Below are 27,370 nucleotides of genomic sequence, written 5' to 3'. Positions count from 1 at the left end.
CCCAAAATCCATAAAAAGGATGATATGGCACTTTGAATTTTAGTTGTCAGTTTGTCTTCAGTACAAATCTGTCGAAAGTTTGTCCTTATAAGTTTCCCTCGGATGGATATTTGACACGGTTTATCTCCATTCAAGTTAGGGGGCCACAGCTAGCGTAGTGTAGCATGTACTCTATGACCACAAAGGGAACTATAGACTCGAGAACTGTGCTCCTCTGAGGGCAGTTCTCTGCCAGTCCTGGTTGCCTATACAAGGCTGTGTCAGTCGTGGGGTGCAGCTGTTGGGACCAAGGTTTTTATATTAGGGGGATACTATGGGGATGCCATTCTGTGTGTCGTAGTCGCAATATGTCAGTTTGTCACCTCCCCCTTCACGTTCAATAGATCCCGTGATCTTTTGTGTGAAGTGAGGGACGCTCTTATCATCAACCACATGGGATACGTAATGTTTGTGTTAGGACAAAGTTTGTGTTTACATGCACCCTCAAAGCTGGACATAGGAGGGGCTAGCGCAATGGGGAGAGAAATCGTGTTTCTACAGCAAACAACAGTGACATTTGTAGCATTTGTGACACTTTGCGTTGTTTATATGCTACTCAATGTGTGATTCAAATTTGGAGCTGATCGGACGGTGTGTTCACGAGTTGTGGCATTCTTCGCAAAACAGGCCTTCCGTGCAAACTCTGGTGGACATCGTAGCCAGAGAGAGAGAGAGAGAGACAGAGACAGAGACAGACAGACAGACAGACAGACAGACAGACAGACAGACAGACAGACAGACGGTGCATACTTGTATAGCTGATGTTGAAGCCTTTCCCAGTGTTGGAATGGTCAGACTGAAACTCCAGTCTCATGATGTGTCCATTAGAAGCGATCTGTGCCGGGACGTCTTTGCCAGAGAACGTTCCAAAGGTGGTGGGCTCAGACAAACCTGAACAGGGTAGCATTAAGAGCAGTGCTTAAACTTTGGAAACCCCTTCCCTTTCCCTTCCCAAAGGAAGCAAAATCTGCCATTACTAAGTCAGTAAAACTCATTCTTTATTTCTCTTCAGAAGAGTTAATATTGTAATAACTGTGAGGCAGCGAAAAATCTGAAATGAGCCAAGAACATCCATGTTCTGTATTCTGCTCAATCACCACGGATGCAGCCGAGATTCAGAGGAAACAAAGGGTTTAAAGATTGAGCTTATAATGGACGGCGGGGAAATCACCCAGCGTCGCTGGGCCCAAAACACATAAAAGGCGCTCACCTAAAAGACATTCTTGGCAGTGAATGAGTTCAAAATTAAACACATTTATTGTTTTCTACTTCACTTGAAGAAGACAGACTCTGAAAGAACTGCAGGGAGTCTAGGGAACGTTTTGTTCCCTGAGATGTTCTTATTGAATGAAGACTTTGAAACACAAGACAATGTGTGTGTGTGTGTGTGTGTATGTGTGTGTGTGCGCGCACGCACGTGTGCTCGCACGCACGCACGCACGCACGCACGCACGCACGCACGCACACACACACACACACACCCAAATAAAATATATATTTATTTGAATATTATTAATGATTCAGATCTCATTTGAAGGGGGTTATCAAGACACTCTCACACAATTTTCTCGTGGAAAACCAAAACATTCTCCAGACAATTAGAAAGGTCTATGAGTCATGGAATAAAATAAGTAGCTAGACATGTAACGATTCACTCAACTCAACGATTCGAATCACGATACAATAGGTTCACAATACGATTATTATTATTATTATTATTAGTAGTAGTAGTAGTAGTAGTAGTAGTAGTAGTAGTAGTAGTAGTAGTAGTAGTATCTTACACAACTCCATTATTTCCTTTCTCTTTTCATTTTCTTCTTTTATATTATTTTCAATACAGTATCATGACTGAAAACTATTTTTTTAATCAATTCTCTTACGAAGATCCTGTATTTTCTTCTCTTTCACCCTCTGCCCTCTGCTGTATGAGTTTGAATCAATTTGAATCGATTCACGATATATCGTTACATGGCTAAAAATAAGTCATTGAAAAAGCAATGGACAAAAAAGTACAGTACATCCAATATCAGAAGTGTTACTGCAGAGAAAGAGAGAAGATAAAAGAACTTGATTTCTTTATTCCAATAATGTTTGACACTTCTTTGACTTGAATTGAAACTCTATAGGTCCTTTATTATATACTGCAGTCTGTATTAAATAGAGAATTCTGTCTTTGTTGAAGTTTGTTGAAGAATTCCAGGAAATACGCTTTTTTCAAGTAAAGCAAATAGGTTTAAGGTTTTAATCTATCAGCGGTGATATATTACTACGTTCAATAAAGTGACACTCAGCAGAGTTCCAGTACCGACGGAGGAAAAGGCTGAACCCAGCAGATTAGTGCAACTTCACAGAGTACAACAGGGCTAATTGCCTTGCAATTTGGCGTGTTTTGGGGGGAAATAATCTCACGAAACAACTCTGTTTACACGCATCCAATTAAACCCACCTTCATGTTTAATGACCTGCCAGTCAAACTGGCAATATTTCCTCGAGTCAGTTGAATTCAATAGCCCATAATACAACCGGCAACAAAGCGTAGTGTACCGTGAGGACAAAACATTAAAAAGCTACTAAACGCTGGAATGATAAAACAGTAAACACTAAATAAATTAATACATAATATGATGCACCTATCCATGCATTAACCAAGTGAATACTATATACTTCATCATATGACAATGTGATAGCTATCGTACAGACGTACAGGCTCAGAACATGGTGACAGTCTCGTACATCTGCTATTTTGGAACGGAAAATAAAAGATGTATGCCAGGGTTAATGTGGTTTACCAATCCATCTTAAACTGTATACATCTATCTTTGGCTAATGTTGCAGATTATATTACCATGAACATTAGAAGATATATATATACCTTCATCCTTGACCACCAGCCAGTCGAACTGAGGCTCCAGCTCGAAGTCAGAGAAGAGGAGGTGAATACGGCTCCCGGGTTCAGAGATAATCAACCACACACAGTTCAGGTTGTTCCCATACTCTTCTGGATAATTTGGGGACAATATTGTCCCAGATGGGGCCGTGAAGTTGAAGAAACATGAGACTGAGAGAGAGAGAGAGAGAGAGAGAGAGAGAGAGAGAGAGAGAGAGAGAGAGAGAGAGAGAGAGAGAGAGAGAGATGGGAGGGTATATAAAAACAGTATGCCAGTGTCAAAGTCTGATCCAACCCTAGAACCCCTCCAGCTCGCTCAGATCAGCCAACACAGGGAGGCTGGCAGAACCTTCAAAACAGTCGGGACTACGCTCCACTTCTGGCTCCAAAACTATGGAATGCACTTCCCATTGCAATCAGAACTGCAGACTCACTCCCAATCTTACCCCATAGTCTGAAAAACACACCCACTCAGACTCCATCTCAGCCCGTAGCATTTCCCATAGCACTTGCCCTAGCCTCGACGACCTTACAGGCGCATGCAAAGGCTCAACTTATGAAACTTAGATAGCATTGTATGTAGACATACAGTAGCACTCTATAGTATACGCTTAGTTTCATGATATAGATATTCTACTGTTCTACTTATGATCCTTGATGACTATTTATATGTATTTGATGTATTGCAATGTGTTGTTCTTGCTTAGTGTAAGTCACTCTGGATTAAGAGTGTCTGCTAAATGCCTAAGGAGAGGAGAGGAGAGGAGAGGAGAGGGGAGAGGAGAGGAGAGGAGAGGAGAGGAGAGGAGAGGAGAGGAGAGGAGAGGAGAGGAGTGGAGAGGAGAGGAGAGGAGAGGAGCGGAGAAGAGAGGAGAGGGGAGAGGAGAGGAGAGGAGAGGAGAGGAGAGGAGAGGAGAGGAGAGGAGAGGAGAGGAGAGGAGAGGAGAGGAGAGGAGAGGAGAGGAGAGGAGAGGAGAGGAGAGGAGAGGAGAGGACCACAGATGGAAGTGTTGTACTATACTCACACACACAGCTTGGCTTGTTTCCTGACCACTGATTGTTGTGCTGACATGTGATACTCCTCTCGCCCACCAGTTCAAAAGCTGACTGGCAAGAGAACGTCAGCACATCGCCATGGAGAAAACGATCCCCGCCACGACGACCAAATGCTGGCAGCCCAGGGTCACCGCAACCTCCACGATCAATCTCTGGAACACACAGAAGCACATACTGTATGTTGTCATGTTGCCTATTCATTTCAACAGTGGTGGGAAGTAAAGTAAGTAGATTTACTTAGGTACTGTACAATTTTGAGGTATTTGCACTTTACTCAAGTACGTCAAAATGTCTGTACTTTTACTTCACATTGGATCCACTATATGTTCCCTCCCTCCAACTGTTGGTCTGACCTCATCAAACCCTGTACATTCAAGACACGCTCCATATATGGCCAATACAGAATTCATTCCATATGTTGATCTGAACCCCCATGCCATATAGCGCCAGGGCTCACCCATCAGTCTGCCTTCACCCAGGCGGATGCTTCTCGCCCTCAGGGCGTCTTGTTGTATTCATTATGAATTTATTTGTTCTGCCATGTGATTGTCAATGATTGTCGTCAAGGAGTATTCCTGACTTTGTCATGCACTTTTAAATAGATATGCCGATGAGCTATACACATGCTACTACAAGTGTTTAATTGAGTGTGCATGTGCATGTCAGCTATCATGTTAGCTCAGTCTCACATTGCCAAACTACTAAAGTTACTGTATGAGATAATAACTTCCCCTCAGGAATATATATATATATGTAGTATTCATGCATTTCTTTGCTTCACGTTATTTGTCTCTTTTCCTCTTAACTTCCACCATCCTCTCCATCACATTGGATCCTCCATGTTCACTCCCTCCCACTCTCTCAATTACTTTTGTTTATTGGATGTCAGATGACCAATAATACTGATCACTTACATTGTCCAAATACTACAGAGAGAACTGCATCCTTCCCATAAGATTTATTCAGTCATAAGTTCATGCTGACAACTTAAGTGGTTCAGTTAAGTTCAGTTAAGTTGTTAATTAAACAACCACAAAAGAGTGAAATGCCCCCATAAATGCATCGCCAAGCATTTCTATCCCTTTCTATGCAAATTAGCCTCATTTGCAAGAGTGAACATTCTTTCTTCCAACAGTTGGTAACTAAAGCACATTTCTAAGGGGTGTCACGCCCAGACTTCCCATGCAGTGATCAGGCATTGCTGACTATAGAAAGGCGAAGCCATCGTCACGCCACGGCATGCTTGTGAGCAGACAATACGACTCTCTATACGCGACTGTGACTCAAGAGGTAGAGCAGGTCATCCAATGATCCATGGGTCGGCGGTTCGAATCCCGGCTCCTCCTGTCTACATGTCGAAGTGTCCTTGGGCAAGACACTGAACCCCAAATTGCTCCCGGTGTGCTGGTTGGTACCTTGCATGGCTTCCGCCGCAATCGGTGTATGAATGTGTGTGTGAATGGGTGAATGTAATGCACAATCTATGTAAAGCGCCTTGGATAAAGGCGCTATATAAATGCACCATTTACCATTTACCATTTATACTGTAGGTGCTGCCACACGTACTAAAGGGCCGCGGACGTTCTCGGCTGTCCGCAGCTTCTTTTCCGGGTTTTTAGACAGCTGGTGGATGGAAATTAAGCTCCACCCCCGCGGCTGACTGCCACGGAGGAGAGCGTTTCCGGGAATCTGTCCATCGCGGCAGTCAGCCGCGGAGGTGGAGCTTCTTTTCCATCCACCAGCTGTCTAAAAACTCGGAAATGACGTAAAACACAGCTTCTTCTGTCCACGGCTGTCGGACGTTTTCCGCTCAGGTGTGGAAACAGTGTCAAGCAGAGGAGTGTCAAACTCATTTTAGGTTGCTGGCAGTTTACGGCAGTGGTTCTCAACCTGTGGGTCGAGACCCCCATGGGGGGGTCTAGTGTGTTGACTAGTGTGTGACCACCTCGTCGGCATGACAGAGATTGGATCCACTCCAGTTCACCTATATAATGCAAAACAGGGGGTAGCGCAAGTGAAGCTTCAGGTCAACCCAATCAAGAGGTTTTTGTAAAAGGTTTTAAATTCAGTAAGTTGATTTTAAACACAGGGCTTGCAAAAGGTTGTGTTTTATCCCCGGTTTTCTGTTTACACTAGTAGTATCCACCAATAACAGGGTTTTTCACACTTTTAGAGCATATCCGTGGTCATCATATGGGCATACCTAATAGATGCCAAAACAATCTGTGTATTTTTATATTAAAAGTTGATAAAAAAGCCAATTTTAATTACTTCCTTTGAATGAAAATGTGCTGCGTGATGATGAAACGCGGCCCGAATAATCTTTCACCTGTTGTATTCCTGTTGCTGCACGTGCCTCCAGACACAGCATGCAAGCATGCTTTACTGGTCGCCTCTCTCTCACTTGTAACAACAAACAGACTCCACGCGTCGCGGATGTAGCGGAGCTACGTCCCATAGCCTGAATAATAATAATAATCTTTATTGTCCCGAAGGATATTTGTCTTCACAATCTGTTCAACACCCACATCAAAAACAACACAGAGCACATAACACCAAGACAATACAAAAACTAAAACTAAACATGAGGTCCCCACTGTGTACAGAACCATCCTATCGGCGGGGCAGTTTGTTTAATGCCGTGATGGCTGAGGGGACAAAGCTCCTACTAAAACAGACCTTTTTCCATGGCAAGGTTCTGTAAGGGATGCAACACTCTGACTGGTTCAGAAACACACAAGCTTCCGTTTCACACTGAACCTAAAAAATGAAATGACCGTTAAAGCCATTGCACCTCGACTTTAAAGTAAGCCGATGACATACTGTACATGGCCCTCGTGGCCCACCTGACTGACACCAACACTCTGTCTCAACACCATTGGCAATAAACCATTCTGGAAGGATTCCTCAAGCTTAACCTCATGAGTTCTATAGAATCCATTCTTTCTCGGTATGTCATATATGTGAATATTTGGCAAAGATAATTGAACGGCGTATGCGGCAAAAATAGGCAAACATTTGGAAAGATCAACGAGCTCACAACACGCCGCAGTGTGACACGCTGTGAGCTTGTAGGTCGTCTATTTGATCGCTGTTTGAGATACAACAACGTATAATATAAAGTTTAAGGTAGACCTTAATTCAGCTTGACCCATGTGCACAATGAATGCTCACAATGAATGCTCACAATGAATGCTCACAATGAATGCTCAGATGCTCACAATGAACACTCAGACGCTCACAATGAATGCTCACAATGAATGCTCAGATGCTCACAATGAATGCTCAGATGCTCACAATGAATGCTCAGATGCTCACAATGAATGCTCAGATGCTCACAAGTCACAATTAATGCTCAGATGCTCACAAGTCACAATTAATGCTCAGATTGTCACATGCTCGGCGGAGCATTCGGTTAAGTGTCGTGCTCAGGGACACTATGACACGTATACTGGGCAGGCTAGGGGGTGATGTTAACCAGAGGTTAACATCGCCGAGAGCAAGGAGCTGTAGCCTGTGAGAACAAATGCCTCCTTTCCAACCCCACAGTATCGAAAGGGCAGCTGGTGGAACAAGAATCTCTTAAATACCTGGGGACGGAGACAGAGGCCGCTTGTTCTTTTCCCAGCACACTGACTGGCAGCACCTTTGAAAGTTCACCTCTTTTAAAGTAATTTTAACCCAGGTTTAAATGGACCCTGTACACACCTTCAACATTTCATCCTGTTGCAGTGGCCCTAACAACTAAACACGAATCAGGACTCTAGCGCATAACTGGTGAGGCCAGGAAAATAATTGGTTCACCCCAAAATCCCCTATCTGAACTGTACACACAGTCAGTGATCAGGAACTGAGGAAAGTCTCCCCCCTCATCCCCTCCACAGTCCTTCCATGGTTACTGCCATCAGGTCGACGGCAAGTCCCACAGGACTGGAAAAAACATCTACAAAACATATTGTATTAATTCCCCCATCACTGTGCATTTAAAAGGAACCCTGGGTGATAAGCCTTATATGGCTTTAAACATTATACCGCCCTTAAAAATAGTTCATATTTTAATCCTAGCCATTTCACAGTGTCTGGCGCGTGTATGACGTCAGGCCAGAGGGGGATACATACAAATTAGGGCGATACATATGACATCACTGGTATACCACCAAATCAGAGACCAATTTCCATAAAAACCCAAATATATATTAATTTCTCAACTCATGTTATTATCTCTTAACCATGATACAATGTTTAAAAAAAATATTTTCACCATGATCAAAGACTGAATGTATGTGATATACTGTGTGTCTATATACAGGTATATATATATATATATATATATATATATATATATATATATATATATATATATATATATATAAAATTAATGAATATACATGCGTGCGTGCGTGCATGCGTGTGTGCATATGTGACTGCGCATAAATGATATGAAGCAGCAGTTAACCGTTTCAGGGACTTCAAGTGCCCCAGCTAATATCATATTAGGGAAGAAAACAGTCTTTCAGAGTCCATTTTTCTTCAGGTGACATAGAAAACAATAATTGTGTGCGTGTGAGTGAGTGTGTGCGTGCGTGCGTGCGTGCGTGCGTGCGTGCGTGCGTGCGTGCCATACTATTGAGTGGCCCACTCAGCTCGTTTGGAACGAGGGTATGATTAATGTGAGAGATTCAGAGAATCGGAGTGATCTATATGAAGAGCTTGTATTGAAAGGAGATAATGGAGAGCAATTTAACCCATTTGGACCTGAGATCAGATTCTAAAAATGTCTGTTTGAAAATGACAGTTTTCTGAAAAAGCTATGTTTCTATGTCAGTCGTAGAAACATATATTTTTTTCAAAAATAGCAGACCTACAAGCTCGTAGCGCGCCACTCGGTGGCGCGCTATGAGCTTGTAGATCTTCTATTTTTCAATAGCTAAAGCATAACATAATGCTAACACCAAAAGGGGTTCCCGCCCAAAATGCGTTAAAAACCACTAGAAGCACCTTGAAATCTATTCCTTAGCTGACAGGGCGCTGGCTTTAATGGCAGGAATTAGATTGTGAGGCGTGCGCACAAATTCTGAGAGATGTGTTAGTTAAAACTAGAAAGTTGCAGTGAGACTCGACTGTCTCAGTGGTCAAGTTCGGTGACTTCGATGACCGCTTCAAACGCTATCAATGCATTGACAGGGACAAAATCACGATTAATCAAGAGCATTGAGTGATGCCGTAGACGTCTAGTGACCTGCCAAGATCTCAGTAGGCTGCATTCTGTGCGTTGATCACGGCCACTGTTTTGACAGCAACAACGCGCATTGGTCAACTGAGTTACGTGGCTGGTTAACACTGATATGAGGTATGGGGACTTACGTGGCCGGTTACACTGATATGAGGTATGGGGACCTACGTGGCCGGTTAACACTGATATGAGGTATGGGGACTTACGTGGTCGGTTACACTGATATGAGGTATGGGGACCTACGTGGCCGGTTAACACTGATATGAGGTATGGGGACTTACGTGGTCGGTTACACTGATATGAGGTATGGGGACCTACGTGGCCGGTTAACACTGATATGAGGTATGGGGACTTACGTGGCCGGTTAACACTGATATGAGGTATGGGGACCTACGTGGCCGGTTACACTGATATGAGGTATGGGGACTTACGTGGTCGGTTAACACTGATATGAGGTATGGGGACTTACGTGGTCGGTTACACTGATATGAGGTATGGGGACCTACGTGGCCGGTTAACACTGATATGAGGTATGGGGACTTACGTGGCCGGTTAACACTGATATGAGGTATGGGGACCTACGTGGCCGGTTACACTGATATGAGGTATGGGGACTTACGTGGTCGGTTAACACTGATATGAGGTATGGGGACTTACGTGGCCGGTTACACTGATATGAGGTATGGGGACTTAAGTGGCCGGTTACACTGATATGAGGTATGGGAACTTGCGTTGCCGGTTAAGACTGAGGTTAAGGTTACGGCCGGGCTCCACCGGGCGCGTCAGCGTCGCGTCTCCGTCACCGTCAGGGAATGTTCCCTTTTTAATCAATGAAGGGTGGCTCCACTGCCCGCGTTGACGGAGACGCGACGCGTGCATTAAAATTGAACCGGTGCGTTTTTTGACGCGACGCAGACGCAACGCAACGCGTCCGGTGGAGCCCTGGCGTTAGAGTCAGGATTAGATTTAGCGTTAGTAATGTCGGACATCTGATTAAACATGATTTTGTCCCTTTCAATGCATTGATAGCATTCAAAGTGGGTGTCGATGACGACATGACGGTGACATGCTATAGAGAGAGAGTTGCAGAACCAGACACAATGGTGCCAGGAGAACAACCTGGCCCTTAAAGAACCTGGGGGTTATAATCGATTCTGAGCTGAATTTCATTGAGCACATTAATCAGGCTACCAAGACTGCCTTTTTTCATCTTCGAAACATCTCACAAATTAGAGCATGTCTGTCATTAGACGATGCCAAAACGCTGATCCATGCTTTTGTCTTCTATTGGAATGCCCTTTTTTCTGAGCCTACCAAAGAAAACAACTGACAGATTGCAACTTGTCCAAAATGCGGCAGCTAGAGTTTTAACTAAAACTAAGATGAGAGATCACATCACTCCAGTTTTAGCCTCACTACACTGGCTCCGGTGGTTTTTAGGATTGATTTTAAAATTATTTTACTCGTTTATAAAGCTATTAATGGTGTTGCACCTTCTTATCTCCACAATTAATAATTAATTGCATTTTTATAGCGCTTTTCCAAGTGCTCAAAGTGCTTTACAATGGTTCATTCATTCATACAATGGGAGGTGAAGCGGCGAACAGCCGACGCCAGCGGGTAGCATAGCATTGGTACGACCTCCCGTTAGTTCGACCATTACTAACCATACTAACCCTAACCTAAACATAACCGCAAGCACGCATGTTCGCCAACCTTAATGCATGTTCGAACTAACGGGAGGTCGGACCACGGGGAAGTCCCCACGCCAGCGTCCTCACTTCCCACATTCACACCAATGGTGGCAAGCTCACCATTGGACTGCCCAGCCCAGCACATCAGTGGATGTGAGCTCTCCTCCACCCAACACATTGTAGAGGGTGGTGTGGTGTGGAGTGGACTGCCCAGCTCAGCACATCAGTGGATGTGAGCTCCCCTCCACCCAACACATTGTAGAGGGTGGTGTGGAGTGGACTGCCCAGCTCAGCACATCAGTGGATGTGAGCTCCCCTCCACTCAACACATTGTAGAGGGTAGTGTGGAGTGGACTGCTCAGCCCAGCACATCAGTGGATGTGAGCTCCCCTCCACTCAACACATTGTAGAGGGTAGTGTGGAGTGGACTGCCCAGCCCAGCACATCAGTGGATGTGAGCTCCCCTCCACCCAACACATTGTAGAGGGTAGTGTGGAGTGGACTGCTCAGCCCAGCACATCAGTGGATGTGAGCTCCCCTCCACTCAACACATTGTAGAGGGTAGTGTGGAGTGGACTGCCCAGCCCAGCACATCAGTGGATGTGAGCTCCCCTCCACTCAACACATTGTAGAGGGTAGTGTGGAGTGGACTGCCCAGCCCAGCACATCAGTGGATGTGAGCTCCCCTCCACTCAACACATTGTAGAGGGTAGTGTGGAGTGGACTGCTCAGCCCAGCACATCAGTGGATGTGAGCTCCCCTCCACTCAACACATTGTAGAGGGTAGTGTGGAGTGGACTGCTCAGCCCAGCACATCAGTGGATGTGAGCTCCCCTCCACTCAACACATTGTAGAGGGTAGTGTGGAGTGGACTGCCCAGCCCAGCACATCAGTGGATGTGAGCTCCCCTCCACTCAACACATTGTAGAGGGTAGTGTGGAGTGGACTGCTCAGCCCAGCACATCAGTGGATGTGAGCTCCCCTCCACTCAACACATTGTAGAGGGTAGTGTGGAGTGGACTGCTCAGCCCAGCACATCAGTGGATGTGAGCTCCCCTCCACCCAACACATTAGGGCGGCTGTGGCTCAGGAGGTAAAGCAGGTCGTCCAATGATCCCTGGGTCGGCGGTTCGAATCCCGGCTCCTCCTGTCCACATGTCGAAGTGTCCTTGGGCAAGACACTGAACCCTACATTGCCTCCATTGAGTCGGTTGGTGTGAGCTTGCCACCATTGGTGTGTGAATGTGGGAAGTGAGGACGCTGTCGTCGACTGTTCGCCGCTTCACCTCCCAATGTATGAATGAATGAACCATTGTAAAGCGCTTTGAGCACTTGGAAAAGCGCTATAAAAATGCAATTCATTATTATTGTAGTGGGTAGTGCGGAGTGGACTGCCCATCCCAGCACATCAGTGGATGTGCGCTCCCCTCCACCCAACACACATACGACGGACATTGTCTCAGCAAATCAAAGATCAAACAGAATTCTACCAATGGCAAGTAGCTTTGAAGCTGCCGACCCAAGGGCAGATTTCTAAATAGGTACTTTGCCCAGACAATCAGGCTTATGAATGAACAAGCCAGGAAAAAGGAAACTAAAACCATTTGCAAATTATATAACCTCCAGTGAGTAAATGCGCCTCATGGGGTGACATTACACAAATATAGCATTTCATGTCAAGGCCCAGCATGGGACCTTGTAGAACAAATTGGACTTGACATTTCCAAGACGATGGGTGTTTAAGTGCTAGGCAGGGTTTCTGTTGGAGGCTGGCGGGCTGTTTCCATGGTAACATAATTGTTTGTATTGCTCTGCTTTGTTAATACACTGACCCTTAAAGATGCCATTAAATGGCTTTTTTTTACTAGTTTTTCCAACTTAAATAGAGGCATGTTGTGCCTCAACCAATCACAGTCTCAGCCGATGGTCACGTCTCGTGGAGAGAGAGAGGGGAAATGCTGACTGCTGAAGCACGTTTGTTACCGCGTTGCATATTTCTTACCTAATGTTTTATGTTAGATATTATTGGCCTATAACGACATGTCCAAAATAGGGACTCCTGGGTTAAAGTGGCCAACGGCCTTTAATAAATGTGAATTCCTAGACTCCTTCAAAACCCCTCCCACCCCCACCCTTTTTTCGTTTGTTTTTTTCATACTGTACACGTTTTGCCCCTTTTTTGAGTGGTGTAAACCACTCTTACGACTGGCTTTGTTAGTTTGTCTGTCTGTCTGTTCGTACCAAAAAATTAGCATGGTTGCTATGGTCACCCAGTTCACACGGGTGTGATTTCATTACGTCAGACATTACGTCAGACCACAGCTGATCAGTCTATATAAGACCTAACACCACTCAGTTCACACGGGTGTGATTTTTATTTTATTTTTGAAAATGGAGCACCCTGATGTGAATCCTAGTGCTTTTCCTGGTTATATCCTCGCAGTAGCAGTTTTTGTGACTTGTACTTTCTCTTCAACTGTACGTATTCTACAAACTGAATACAAATTTCAATCAATCAATGCTTGAGGGCCAGTTTTATATTCACCCGATTTCAGACACACTCTCTCTTTCTCTCTTAGAAAACCAAATAGTTTCTGAAATGTTGTTTGTTGTCTCCACCAGGCCGAAGGCATGGGGAGAGAGTATGTTTTGCACTCCGTCCGTCTGTCCGTCTGTGAATCTCCAGCACCGTTAAGCCGGTCGATGCCAAATTGTGCACACACACTCCCTGGATGCCAACGATGAACCTCTGTCCCAAAATTTACAGAACAGCCTGTTATAGCGCCACCAGGAGGCCGACTTTTGAAAAACACATGTTTTGATATTACTTTGATATTATTAGTCTAGTTTTCGTCGACTAAATATCATACGATTTTAGTCAACTAAATCTACAGTTGATTTAGTCGACTAAAATGTATTTTGGCGGGCCTTGATACCATAATAACTGATTTTACACTTGCTGAAAATAGCCGATCTACAAGCTCACAACGTGAGCTTGTAGATCTGCTATTTCAGCATGACTTCAGCATGACTTCTACTGGATCTCTTGTCCACTAGTCCCTTCCTAACATTTTAGTCTAGTTTGTATTTGTTGACGAAATTGTCACTATATTTAGTTTTAGTCATCATAGCTTTCATTTAGTTTCCATGTAGTCAGTGAAAAAAGGTAGTCGACGAAAAAAAATTGTCATAGTTTTAGTCGACGAAAACAACACTGCCTTGAATAGAGAGAGTTCACTTATTTTCTGTAACAAAGCAGTAGAATTAGCATTAGGCTAATTTGTGAATAAAACCTGCAGGAAAACCCTTTAGGAACATATCAGGACCACGTGGAGAGCTGGAATGGCACATGTATCTATCCATCTATCCTCTCTGCCTAAAATCTGACATTCTATCAAAAGTCTGCCAGCTTATAAGACATTCTTCGCCATGCTCTGGGATTCGCTTGGGGCAAATACATTTCAAGGTGAGTGATCTGTGTGTGAGTGTGTGTTCGTGTGTGTGTGTGTGTGTGCTCGTGTCTTTGTGTGTGTGTGTGGGGTTGTGCGCGTATGTCTGTGCGTGCATATGCGTGCATGTGCGCGTGTATGTGGCCCCTAGCTACCTGTCACACAGCTGAAGAGTGTCGAAATGGATTGCAGCGATGGCGAGCCCCCACTAAACCTGTCATTATGATGGTAACTGTCTCTCTTGAGAGCACACTTTTCTTTCTTTCTTGCTTTCTTTCTTTCTGCTAAAATGGTACACTCTCATAATTACAAATTAATAAAGTTAACCGATTCCATGCCGTTACCATAGGCGGGATCGTGAGGCTAGTGTCAGTGAAATGCGCGACATAAGCAAAGAAGAAGACCCAACAACATCTGCCCGACCCGGAAGTGATAGCCCTCCATATCTGTATAGTCTAGTCTCACTCTAGGCTGTGGACTAACATATCTGTAGTCTATAGTCTCACTCTAGGCTGTGGACTAACATACCTGTAGTCTATAGTCTCACTCTAGGCTGTGTACTAACATATCTGTAGTCTAGTCTCACTCTAGGCTGTGGACTAACATACCTGTAGTCTATAGTCTCACTCTAGGGGCTGTGTACTAACATATCTGTAGTCTAGTCTCACTCTAAGCTGTGTACTAACATATCTGTAGTCTATAGTCTCACTCTAGGGGCTGTGTACTAACATATCTGTAGTCTATAGTCTCACTCTAGGCTGTGTAGTGACTCACGGACAATACATGTTCTTAGCGCGAGCTTGGATTATTGTTTTAAAAGGTCCCAAACACAAAAACACTAATAAGCGCAAGTGCGTGCACTGTGTAGGCCTACTGCAGATTATACAATGGGAGGCCTGTGGATGCTAGCAACGTAAGCGGGAAAAAAAAGGTATACCAATAGTATGTTTTAATCAAATCTCGTGTTTCTCGTGGATGGCCCAGATGGTAATAGTAGCTTTCCTCGAGATATCTCGTGAGTGGCTTGGATTGACAATGAAGGTTTTGCCGTGTATTAAATTGAATCCAGTTTGAGCAGGACATTCATCACAAACAGGACACCCTGGTGTGATGCAGTGATATTTTATTTTTATTTACTTAACCATGGCCGGCAAAATCTGCTCAGCGATGCGCGACTAAGCGTGACAAATATGCCAGGCAGGTACAGGCTGGTTCACGGCAGATTCACAACATCGTTATTGTATTTTTTAGATTGAATCGAGACATCATTTGTTTGTTTTTTTCTTCCCAGCCTTTCGACATGACCTACATGCACTAACATATTTGTAACTGGCACTGTCAACAAAAGGCAAATATATCAACACGAACTCATCACCGTATGAATGATCCTGATGAACTGTTGAAATGCAGAGACTGATAGCAGCGGTCTATCTGCTCCTTAACTGGAGGGACTGAATCAATGGGAACCTTTCACACACAGATACACATGCTGCTTTGAGAGACAGGGCAGCTCCACCCACACACACATGTGCAAGCAAGCGTGCACACACACACACACACACACACACACACACACACACACACACACACACACACACACACACACACACACACACACACACACACACACACACACACACACACACACACACACACACACACACCTCAGACTTTTGTAATATGTTGTGTGTCACGAGTTTATGAGTACATCCAAACACATGTGGTGGATTAACCCTTCGTGGTGTCCCCGTTTCGGTGCGACCACTTTTTTTTGTCAGCGCAGAAAGTTGAGAGTTTCATGGTTTTAGCGCTGGCTCCTTCAACTGCCTTTGTTTCTACATTTCTGCACTTCTTTCACTTTCTCCCCACCGTATTTTCTGCTCAAAATGGGATAAAGTACCATGTTTGGGAGCTTATAAAACATTCATCCGAGCTCGCGCTAATAATAATGATCCTCCCGGCGATCGTCCACAGCCTGGAGTGAGGCTAGACTAAAGATACGGACTAAAGAATAGATATAGCACGTCCGGGTCGGCCGGATTGAGGGCTCTTCTTCGTTGCTTTTTCACGCGTTTCACTGGCACTGGCCTCACCCGATCCCGTTTTCGTCTGTTTTGTTATGCCAAAGGAAACTATAGGCTTTCACACTTTCAGCTTTGAACGTGGAATACCCTGTCCTAATTGCTGAGGGATACCCCCCCCCCCCTTAGCAAAGGCACATGCGTTGTTCAATCGATGATGCTTGTATTCTAACTTGAATCATGTAAACAAGTGGCATTATGGGAGTGTTCTATAACACCATTAACAGTGGGCTCTGATTCGGTGTGCAACCCAGGGCTTACTCTAAGCCATGGGTTAATAAATAAAGTGTGAAATTATGTTAAGCTAGGCCTTCGCATTCTGTAGCCTGGGGCTTAGTTTAGCCCAGGGCTTAGAAATGTGTGTGAAAAAAGGTCTAAAATATAAATAAATAAAACTAAACTCTCTCTCTCTCTCTATATATATATATATATATATATATATATAGAGAGAGAGAGAGAGAGAGAGAGAGAGAGAGAGAGAGAGAGAGAGTTTAGTTGTATTTATTTATTTATATATATATATATATATATATATATATATATATATATATATATATATACACACACATACTGTATACAGTACACTGCAGGTTCTCCCTGATGTCATCAGATGGCATTATGCTTGGAAATTTCATGCACACCAATTTGCATTCATCTTGAACTGCTTACAATCAAAGTAGACGAGACACGCACACGCGCCAAAGTCAAATCCTCCTCTATCAGTGCTAATCTATCCATGTGTAACTCATAGTGCATACAAATGCGTGGTTAATTTTGTGTACACACTCAGAGTTAGATTAAGTCTGAGGACTTTTCCGTGTGCAGGTTGTACAGCAACAGAGCTGATTCAGATACAGCAGTAATTTTCATGGCGGATACAGCATCATGCAGCAGCATCACTATATCAAACATAACTAAGCAGAACCAATATATACACTGCTGCATCACCTCCCCGTCTTCTTCATTTCTCTCTCTCTCTCTCTCTCTCAACGTATCAAATTATTATGTTATTTTTTCCTACCGACCCATTTGTGTCTTTCTTTCTGATGATGTCATGGTGTGTGTGTGCGTGCGTGCGCTGTCACCTCCTAATTTCCTTTCTCATGCTCTTCCTTTATCTCTCCATCAGCGTCAGCTTTTGCTCAATATGAAACATAACCAAGCAAAACGGTCAGATGGTTAAGTCACAACTCCCATATGCTGTAGCCTCCTCTTTTTACAGTATAGTGTGCACATTACAGTGCACATTCACAGTTCACACGCATGCATGCACCTCTGCCTTGCACTTCAAAATGCCTTCTGTGTGTCGAGAGTGTATGCAGTAAAAATCACTGGCAGCCTAAACTGCCACTGATTGAAATGTGTTGTTTTATGTAGGCTAGAAGTGATTTTCCAGCGTCAGCTCTTGACAAACAGAATGCATTGGTCAGTGTTATGACATGATTTCCACATGTCCTCACCCTTGATAATCATAATAATACATGATGATTCATGTTAAATGTCACCAAGGTTCAGCTTTAACATTATGTTCCAGAAAGCCAAAACAGTATGCCTAATCATCAGTGACGTAGAGTCTGTGGGGGCCAGGGGGGCCAGGGCCCCCATGAGGAATTGGACCAGGGATCTCGGCCCCCATGAGGAATTGGAGCTGAATATATATTCGCCTCGGTTCGTCCCGTTTGTGCAATTCTCGTCTTGCATTGACTTTGTATGTAATCGCGCCGCTCTAACCACCCAAGTCTGGCACCTTAACACGTCTTTTTTCCTCACTGTCCGGGCGGGGGGGTGGTGGGGGGTGGTCCGCGTTGCCTGTCCCCTTGTACACATGCAGATCAGGCATTGAAATGCTAATATGGGTGCTTAACCTGCCAGGTAGGTAATTGTATGCATGCATAGCCAGCCTACAGTAGCCTACTGTACTCTGCCTCCTAGGCTACTTGTTCACAATGAAACCACCACCAGCAAGAACACCCTGGCTGCCAGCCTGCCGTTGAAACCTTCCGCCGCCCCAGCGACAAAACACAGAACCTGCCGAGGCGGACAGGACTAGCCTGCAATCATGGCATTTAAACATGCTCTTCTGTTTATAAACTAAACACTGTGACACGTTTAAAGGAGCATTCAGTGATTTGGGTGATTTGGAAAACCACCCATTCCGCCCCGGTAACAAAATGTGCACATGCATGCTCTACAGTGGGGGGAAGTGCAACAGGCCAACAGCATGTGCACCAAGGCCCGGCCCACTCGATCATGATTGGAGGAAGGCCCCTCTCATCCTGATTGGATGAAGGCTTTGCCACCCGCCACCAAAACTGAAACTAGGGTTTTTTGACCCCAGGGGCTCACTGGGGACAGGGAGGAACTCCTTATATGGTCAGCACACTCTATAGTAGGGAGGATTATCCAGAAAAAAAGAAAAAATAAGTGATATTTGAATTAAGTCAAATCACTGAATATACCTTTAAAAAGTGTTACAAATAAGTAAGCCCTGATGAAGACCGTATAGGTCGAAACATGTCGGTTCAATAAAGTTTTCCTCCTTTTAACATTAAGTCTGCCCGGATCTCCTCTTTGCTCTATATCGATGTGTTATCCCGATTGATCCCAGGAGCACCTTTTTACTATTTTTACATTTCACAACACTTGAGTGTAGTGTGAAACGAAAACAAAACAACTTTTTTGGGCCCCCGTGAGGATTATGAAAACTATTCGTCCCTGCTAATCATAGTAATTCTACAAACTGATTCATGCTTCCTTTGAGTGTATAGTGTATGCAGTCTTCACAGCATGGGTGTGCTATGCTGGCAAGTCAGGGTTCTTGCAGTTGAAAAGAATGAGCGAACACATTTCACAAGCTGTTACAACAACAACAACAAACTGATGCTCACATATAGGCCGTTATTTTGTAGTTTATCATCGCAGCGTGTTGCACTTTTTATTTGTTTATTTATACATTTATCAATAGGCCTATGGTTTTGCAGCAGGTACTCTGTTCCATATCTGCTCAGCGGTTTTGTATAGGGTATGACTCCCACGAATGTGTGTGGTGTATATTACAGCCAAGATGAATAGCTTTGCATGCTTGTTTTCTGCTTGTGACTGTACGGTGCTCCAGGTATTGTTGCCGACTATAGTTCGGCGAGAAAAGCAGTGTTAATTTAACTCTGACTCATACGGGTACATTTGGTTATAATTTGTTGTACACTCTCCGAGTTAAATGAATACAGTATTTTACTGTGAAGCAGTCTGTCAGATCACAGTAAAAGCGCTTGTAGAGCGCATACAGTAGAACAATGCACCCCAGGAAAATGTTCTGTGTGTCCTAAACATCATTCAAATAAGATCTGGTTGCAAAAGGGGTGAAGTGGCCCTTTAGATACAGTACTTGTAACTATAGTTACATTCCACCACTGTGTTTTACTAGAGGGTTTACCTCTAAGTGGTTAAGAGTCTAATAAACAAACTAAACTAAATATATATGATTTCGTCGACTAATACTATGATGAAAAATGTCCGTCGACTATCCTTTTTCACAAACGAAAACTGAATGGAAACTACATGAAAACTAAGCTACGATGACTCAAAGTAAGACTAAATATATGGACAATTTAGTCAACAAATAAAAACTAGACTAAAATGTTAGGAAGGGACTAGTGGACAAAAGATCCAGTATAAGTAAGACAAGTCATTTTGCAGTTGCTTGCAAGTTGCTTGCAAGTTTAACATCAGCCATTACGACACCATCAAGGTCCGCCACAATGCATTTTAGTCGACTAAATCAACTGTAGATTTAGTCGACTAAAACTAGACTAACACTAAAACATTTCAGATGACTAAAATGTGACTAAAACTAAATGGTTCTTGCCCTGACGGAATCCCCTGCTCAAGCATTGGTACAGTACGGTAGTATGGTGGCTCACTGCCATCTGGTCATCTGAAATCACACCGCGGGAGAGGAATGATAATATACCAACAACAAGCCCGTGTGATCACAGTTCTCAAAAAAGATCCCCTGCTGCTGCTCTCACAATGCGGACCGTTTACACACATACAAATCTGGATTTTTGCTGCAACTTACTTTTTCTTTTTTTATATATAGCATAATTGAACGTGCAGAGTTTTCCATTTTCCATCTGATGGCCCATTTTCCCAAAGAGCACGACGCACTCTTTTGACACGAACACACAGTGGGAGCCTGACTGCGCTTCCTGCAGGCCTATTGTGCCTCGGCGCCGCACCGTGCCCAAAACAGCTTTGGCACCATGCCAAGACAAGCCGAGGAAGAAAAGTGGAGTGAAATATTTAATATTATACTACAGGCAATTGGTTGAACTAAGCTGTGTGTGTGAGTGCGTGTGCGTGTGCGCGCGTGTGTGTGTGTGTGTGTGCCCCCCATGCCCCCCCCTAAAATCGCCTATGATCTGAACGACTAACTTCAAACTCTGTCCACGTGTCACAGCGAGTGCCGTCTACAGCAGGCACTCGGGTACAACGAGAATTGCAATTAATCCGAGTCTAGTTATGGACTGTTTAATGGAAGAATATTCCATTAATAGAATATCCCAATTGTGAACACTTTTATAAAACTAATACTATAATACTAAGCCTCTCTCTCTCTCTCCTCCCCCCCTCCTCGTAGCACACTCCATTGTTGACAGGATGAATGGGTCCACCGCATTGTGCATGAGTCATGCTTCAGTTCAGTGTATCAGTGGCACTGGGGCACAAATTGGAGCGCCGCTTCTCTGCCGCTCGCTGTGGGAGAGAAGCCTTGCGCTCTTTGAAAACCTCATCCACACTCTTTGCAAAATCTGCCTGATCTTCCACTTCCCTGCTCTCCTCGCTATACGACTAGTCCACAAGCTAATTTACTGTTGACTTGACATTTAACATTAGCTCGTTTAGCAGCAACAACTGAAAGTGGACGGCACATCGCTTCATTTGAGCTGGGTCAGAGCTGGCTCTTCAGACAGAGTTGGAAACACTGGTTAGTTATACACTGCAGGCCAGCAATGACTATAGGATGCGTTTGGAGACCATGGCACTCCGTTTAGGCTGACTCATCTGCTGCAGACAGAGCTTATAGCTGTGTTAGGGCAGCAGTGGCTCAGGCGGTAGAGCGGCCAGCCGGCCACTTGGGAACTGGCAGCAAGTTCCCATTTGATCCCCAACTCCCCCGTGTTTGCTGTTGAATTGTCCTGAATGTGTCCTGAGTCGAGTGGGAGTGTGTGACACTAAACTATAGCTGGGAAGGAATAATTTCAAAAAATTATAACGTTTGAGCACTTGGTCATACAGTTTGAGCATTCCGTCTTTGAATTGTGGCATGTTGTTAGGTATGGGTATACGGTTTTCAAAAAACATTGCAAAAGAGTTGGGCTCACCTGTCTGTTTGCAATGAATCCAATTAGATATGTCATGTATATGGGTGAAAGTTGAAACCACAAATCATTGATAGAAGAGATTTCTTTCAATGGATTCTGTTACTATTTGCTATGCTAAATAACATAGGCCTACTAAACAAAAATCACACCTAGTGCAAAGTGAGCAGTGCGGAACAATGTTAGATATGGAGTCAAAAAGTAAGAGTAGTCACGGAATATTCATCAACATGACCGCATCCCCGATGCGAAAACCAATGCGAAAATCGGAGAGAAGTTTGCTGCGTGTCAGTGAAAATAAAACGCGTATAAAAGCCCTTGCCTCCTCCTAGCACTTTCCCTTTTTTATTAACCATATATATACATATATATATATATATATATATATATATATATATATATATTAGATTCATTCCAAACAAGCCACTTGGGTCAGCCCAACTCGTTTGTGATGGTTTTTTAAAACCTTGTTATGCCCATACCGCCATGCCAAAAATAACTGCACAAACTTAATTTAATTTGTATTTCTTCCCAGCTGTTAATTATAACATCTCCCTGGAAATGGTCAATTAGGGATAATTTATGGGGAATATCTAGTGGCCATGGAAACTTGACCCCCTGTGGTGTTCTGCCAGGACACTCACACCCTCACCTTTGTGCAGTGGTGGGAAAAGTACTCACATGTTTTACTTAAGTAAAAGTATCAAAAGTGGAATGTGAAAATACTGTTACTGTTACAAGTAAGAGTCCGGAATTCAACAAAAGTAAATGTACTCAGAATGTCCCGTTTCAAGTTTTCAAATAGGCCTATACAAATCTTTTGAAAATAGCAGATCTACAATGTGTGGCGACGCATTGTGAGCTTGTAGATTTGCTATTTTCAAATGTCCGAAATGAAGTGGTTTATTTTTTTTGGTTTTGTAATAGTTAGTTAACAAACAAACTAACAAAACTTAACTAACAAACTAACTGTAATAATCAAAATCTACAAAGTAACTAAAGTTTTCAAATAAATGTAGCGGAGTGAAAGTACAACATTTAGATCCGAGATGTAGTGGAGCAGAAGTAAAAGTATCAATAATTGGAAATACTCAAGTAAAGATACCTCAAAATTGTACTTATAAAGTAAAGTACTTGGGGGTCATGCTCTCACATACTGTGGATATAGCTACATTCTCCATAAATGATCCATAATTGACTGTTTTCGTACACTGTTTGGTACTACAATACCGTTTTCTTTTTTTCCTATACTATGGCATCCATGGACAAATTAGTACACTAACAGACTATGCTGTGAGTATGACCTCGGGGCTGCAGCCCTTTCAGAAAACAGAGCCCAGAATAGACGTGCTGGTTGAAAAAACACACCTCATTATAAAGATTGATTGAGCCTATAGCTCTGATCCTGATACATGTACAGTACAGTGGCTCAGCGGAGGCAGAGCGGCCGCCTCAGAACCTGGTTTGATCACTAGGAAGCTCTGTTTGTGGCGGGAAAAACAATATATATATATATAGGGCGCTATGGCCTTTAACAAGGCAGGCGGAGTCAAACACCGTCCTGGACTGGTCAAGGCAGAAGCCACAGTGTGACAACATTATTACTCACATCATCTACAACTGATGTAAAAAAAAAAAAAAAAAAAAGGGGGGGGAGGTGCAATTTAAGAAGAGATTTGGAGTTCTCTCTTTTTTCCTGCTTCTTTCAGTGATCAATGCGTGTGTGCATGCGTGCGTGCATGCGTGCGTGCGTGCGTGCGTGCGTGCGTGCGTGCGTGCGTGCATGTGTGCGTGCATTTCTGCGTACGTGCATGTCTGGGGTGTCCTAGGGAGACAGACGCTCAATATTGATGTGTTTTGGTGACCGCGGGTCCCAGACAGTGAGACAGACACTGAATTTAGCTTTTGGGTCCCAGGCTGAGAAACTTTAAGAACACATTTTGTATTAAACACACACAGCTCCTCATGTCTCCATGTAAACAGTCTGTTACACCCTCTGTTACACAACTGCACTACAGAGGAGGAAACACCACCGTAGGCTATTTTTCAGAGAACTGACTTGACAACCAACACAACCTCAAACATGTCGCGCTCATTTGCATTCAATTACATAACATCACAACACCATGTATGGCAAACGGCAAATAAATAGCTGATCTACATGTTCACGGGTGCATATCTTTGGTCCGATGTGCAATATGGGCCTTTCAAACAGGAAGCGATTTATAGTTCATTTTCAACGAGACCTGCGTTTTTTTTTCTGTACGTGCGGAGAAGTCGAGGGGCAACATCGCAAGCGTATTTACGGCGGGCGCGGTCCCGTGAATTTGCTGCGTATGCGTGCTCGTTACGCGCACACACCCGCGACTCACCAGACCTGGATTCTGTTTAGCTTTTGTGTTATGCTTGTGTTGTCGCACCCCTCTAGAGCAGACCCGGAGGAGACCTGTAGTTGATCCAGGTGGCAACGTCTGCGTTGATCGCTGCCCGTTTGAAAGGACAACCTAAAACTCTAACCTAACCCTAACCGCACGGGAAGACACGGGTAAGTCTTAACACAACGGATGCACCAGCATATTTCAAAATAAAGGCGCTGGAGTGCCAGAAGATATGGCAGATTTTACTCCGCTTCCCCCCCCCCCCCCCCCAAAAACCGTGAGGAATATAAATTTGCACGACTGTAAAGACGAAACGGAAGTGGGGAGGTCGAGGACGCTCCACTCCCGCTGTATCGCTTGCTCATGATCAGAGCTTCCGTTGCTCCAGAATGTATGATGGAAGCATTAGAAAATTGCCAGAGGCAACAGTCTGGCAACGCGAGACTAACCCACAGGGGACAGCGGGAATGCTACAAGGACCACCCAACAGCCCGTCCTGAATGCTACAAGGACCACCCAACAGCCCGTCCTGACCACCCAACAGTCCGTCCTGAATTGCTGCAACGTCCAACAATTAGGACTGGAATATCTGGCTGCTGATCGCCGCACCTGGTGTTCCACACCAGTCCACTAGGCTTCACACGCTACCCAGAACAGGCCACAGAGAGGAGAAAAATCACACCTGTGCAAACTGAGCGGGGCAATGCTACTTTTATTGTGTGATAGTTACTGTACTGTACTCTGTACTGTACGGTACAGTTGTGTTGTTAGTTATACTTTCATAGTGCTCAGTGTGAATGGCCCTGTAGGCTGCTCAACAGTGCTACTTTAGGTCACAGAGCGCGCTATTTTTGACTACAAGAACTGAGTGAACTGCCATGCAGGTTCTGGATTTTCTTCCATACTGTACATCTACTGGTCTGTTTGACATACAGTAAGGTTCTCGGAACCTCATTTGGGCTCGGTCTGGTCAGGTTGTATTAACCCCAGAACGCAGAACAGAAAATAAGTGAAAATCGCAGATCTGTTGCAGATTGCAGATCACAACACTTTTATTTGTGTTGCATTGTGATATTGCAGATTTTTGTATATTTGTAGTTTTATGATTTTAGTTTTTTTTTACTGACATACCTCCCCCTTCAGGGTGGTTCTCATTATAATGGAAATGTAAAAAACAAAACAAACTAAAAACCTGTACGTTTCTGTGTTGCCATTTGTACTTGAGAGAAGAGCCATACCCAAACATGGCTGAGAGGCACATACTGTATGCGGGGGTTGACAGGAGGTGACTGGGGAGCTTGAGGGTAAACAGCTGTTCATACCCCAAACAGACAGACAGACAGACATACATACATACATAGGGACACACGTGGCCAGTTATTGGAGCGATGTGCGCTGCTGAAAAACACTGGCGTAGACTAACCCTGCAGCATGCTGCAGTGGGCTCACCTCCTATATGTGCAGATTACATCTGTGCCTCATCATGTGGCAGGTAAACCATGCATTAAACCTGCTTACTCACTCAACGTGCAATCGCACAAGCGCATCAGCTCCCAGTAAACACAGTTTCAATTGGAGCAGCGTCTCCGTGGACATAGATGGTCGGCAATATTAATAATACGCAAATAAACCTCCACAGGGGCAGAGCTATAGGACAATAGCACTGGATCTCCTGAGACAGCAAATAGTAAGAGAAATCTATGAAAATCTGGGAACTAAATCGTTACCAAGAAATTTCTTCACCAATGTGTTTCTAAAGGTGTCTAATAACATGTACTAAAAGTTTGAAATTCAACTCCCGTGGGAAAGTTGAGTTATTAGCATAATATGTGACCATACCCTTAACATCCTATATAAGGCAAAAAAGTCCAAATTTCATCATTCTTTAAGTAACATGTGACATATGAAACTAGGGTGTTTGCATGATTCTGAATTCATTCCAAGCATTAGTTTTGCACAAAAAACACTCCTTGGGAGGAAAACGGCCACACAAACGTGATGAGGTCAGCACATTTGGTCAAGTGGATATGGCCTAATTTAGCCCAAGGAGTGTTTTTTGTGCAAAACTAATGCTTGGAATGGATTCAGAATCATGAAATCACCCTAGTTGCATATGTCACATGCTACTTAAAGAATGATGAAATTTTGACTTTTTTGCCTTATATAGGATGTTAAGGGTATGGTCACATATTATGCTAATAACTCAACTTTCCCACAGGAGTTGAATTTCAAACTTTTAGTACATGTTATTAGACACCTTTAGAAACACATTGGTGAAGAAATTTCTTGGTAACGATTTAGTTCCCAGATTGGTCAAATACCTGATAAAATGCCCTTACTACAATGAATGCATGTATTGTGTTCATGTTCCATGGTCGCCTGCATCAGACACGGATAATAACCGCACAATACAGTATGTCTGCGTATTATACTAACGGTTATACCAGCCTACTCGTTACAAGTCGAGGACGATGCAAGTTGTAAATGCATGGCCCACCCCCAGTTATGCAATACCCACGTAACTGTCGTAACCTGCCTGTCTTTTATATGCGTTCCGTGACAGGCTTGCTCAAATAATGGAGTCTAGAGCAGTCTATGATGACATTAGCGTACTCAAGTCCAAATATACAGTATGGGGATTAGCGGTTGTATCGATATTTTTGTGAGATCGGCTGATCTGACCAACTTCCCATTTGGAGTATTTTTCTACAAAGGTGTTATCATGGTATATTTAAGAACTGTGGGAAATATTTCATCAGCTTAGCCACTGGGTCAAAGTGTCTAACTTGTGTTCCAATGCATCCAATTTAGTTATTATTTATTCATAAGCTCTTGTTAAAGGGGAATACCACTCATTTTCAACATTGTACTAGGTTATTAATATACCTTAGAGAAAAACGCAAGGTCTGAAACGTGGGGTCATGTGATCAGTAACAATATGAAGTGCATCTAATAGAGGGTATGCGCGTGACATCATCATCAAACCAGGAAGTTATGCGGGAACGCCTACTGAGTGCCAAAAAAATTACTTTCTGGCCTCGACAGCCCATTCATCCAAACAGAAAAGTCCAATATGATTGCATTAAATGATGTTAAACGACATTAAACTCACTTTGTCACTCACTTTGCCACTCGATTTGCCACTCGATTTGCCATTCACTTTATGCAAGCG

General features: G+C 43.8%; 1 protein-coding gene across 1 annotated transcript in view; it reads right to left on the bottom strand.

Moving 5' to 3' along the window:
* The window catches only part of LOC306919635 (CUB and sushi domain-containing protein 1-like), a gene marked incomplete at its 5' end in the record, with an annotated part of 687,041 nt that overhangs the window by 295,460 nt on the left and 364,211 nt on the right, over positions 1–27,370 (bottom strand). The window contains 3 exon segments of the mRNA XM_079496199.1: positions 790–930; positions 2,912–3,097; positions 3,952–4,134. Coding sequence (XP_079352325.1) covers positions 790–930; positions 2,912–3,097; positions 3,952–4,134 — 510 coding nt within the window.

The sequence above is a fragment of the Electrona antarctica genome (genome assembly GCF_951216825.1).
Source record: "Electrona antarctica genome assembly, chromosome: 3".
NCBI classification, from domain to species: Eukaryota; Metazoa; Chordata; class Actinopteri; order Myctophiformes; family Myctophidae; genus Electrona; species Electrona antarctica.
The sequence above is the reverse complement of the archived record's forward strand: the minus strand, read 5'-3'. Positions and strand labels throughout refer to the sequence as shown.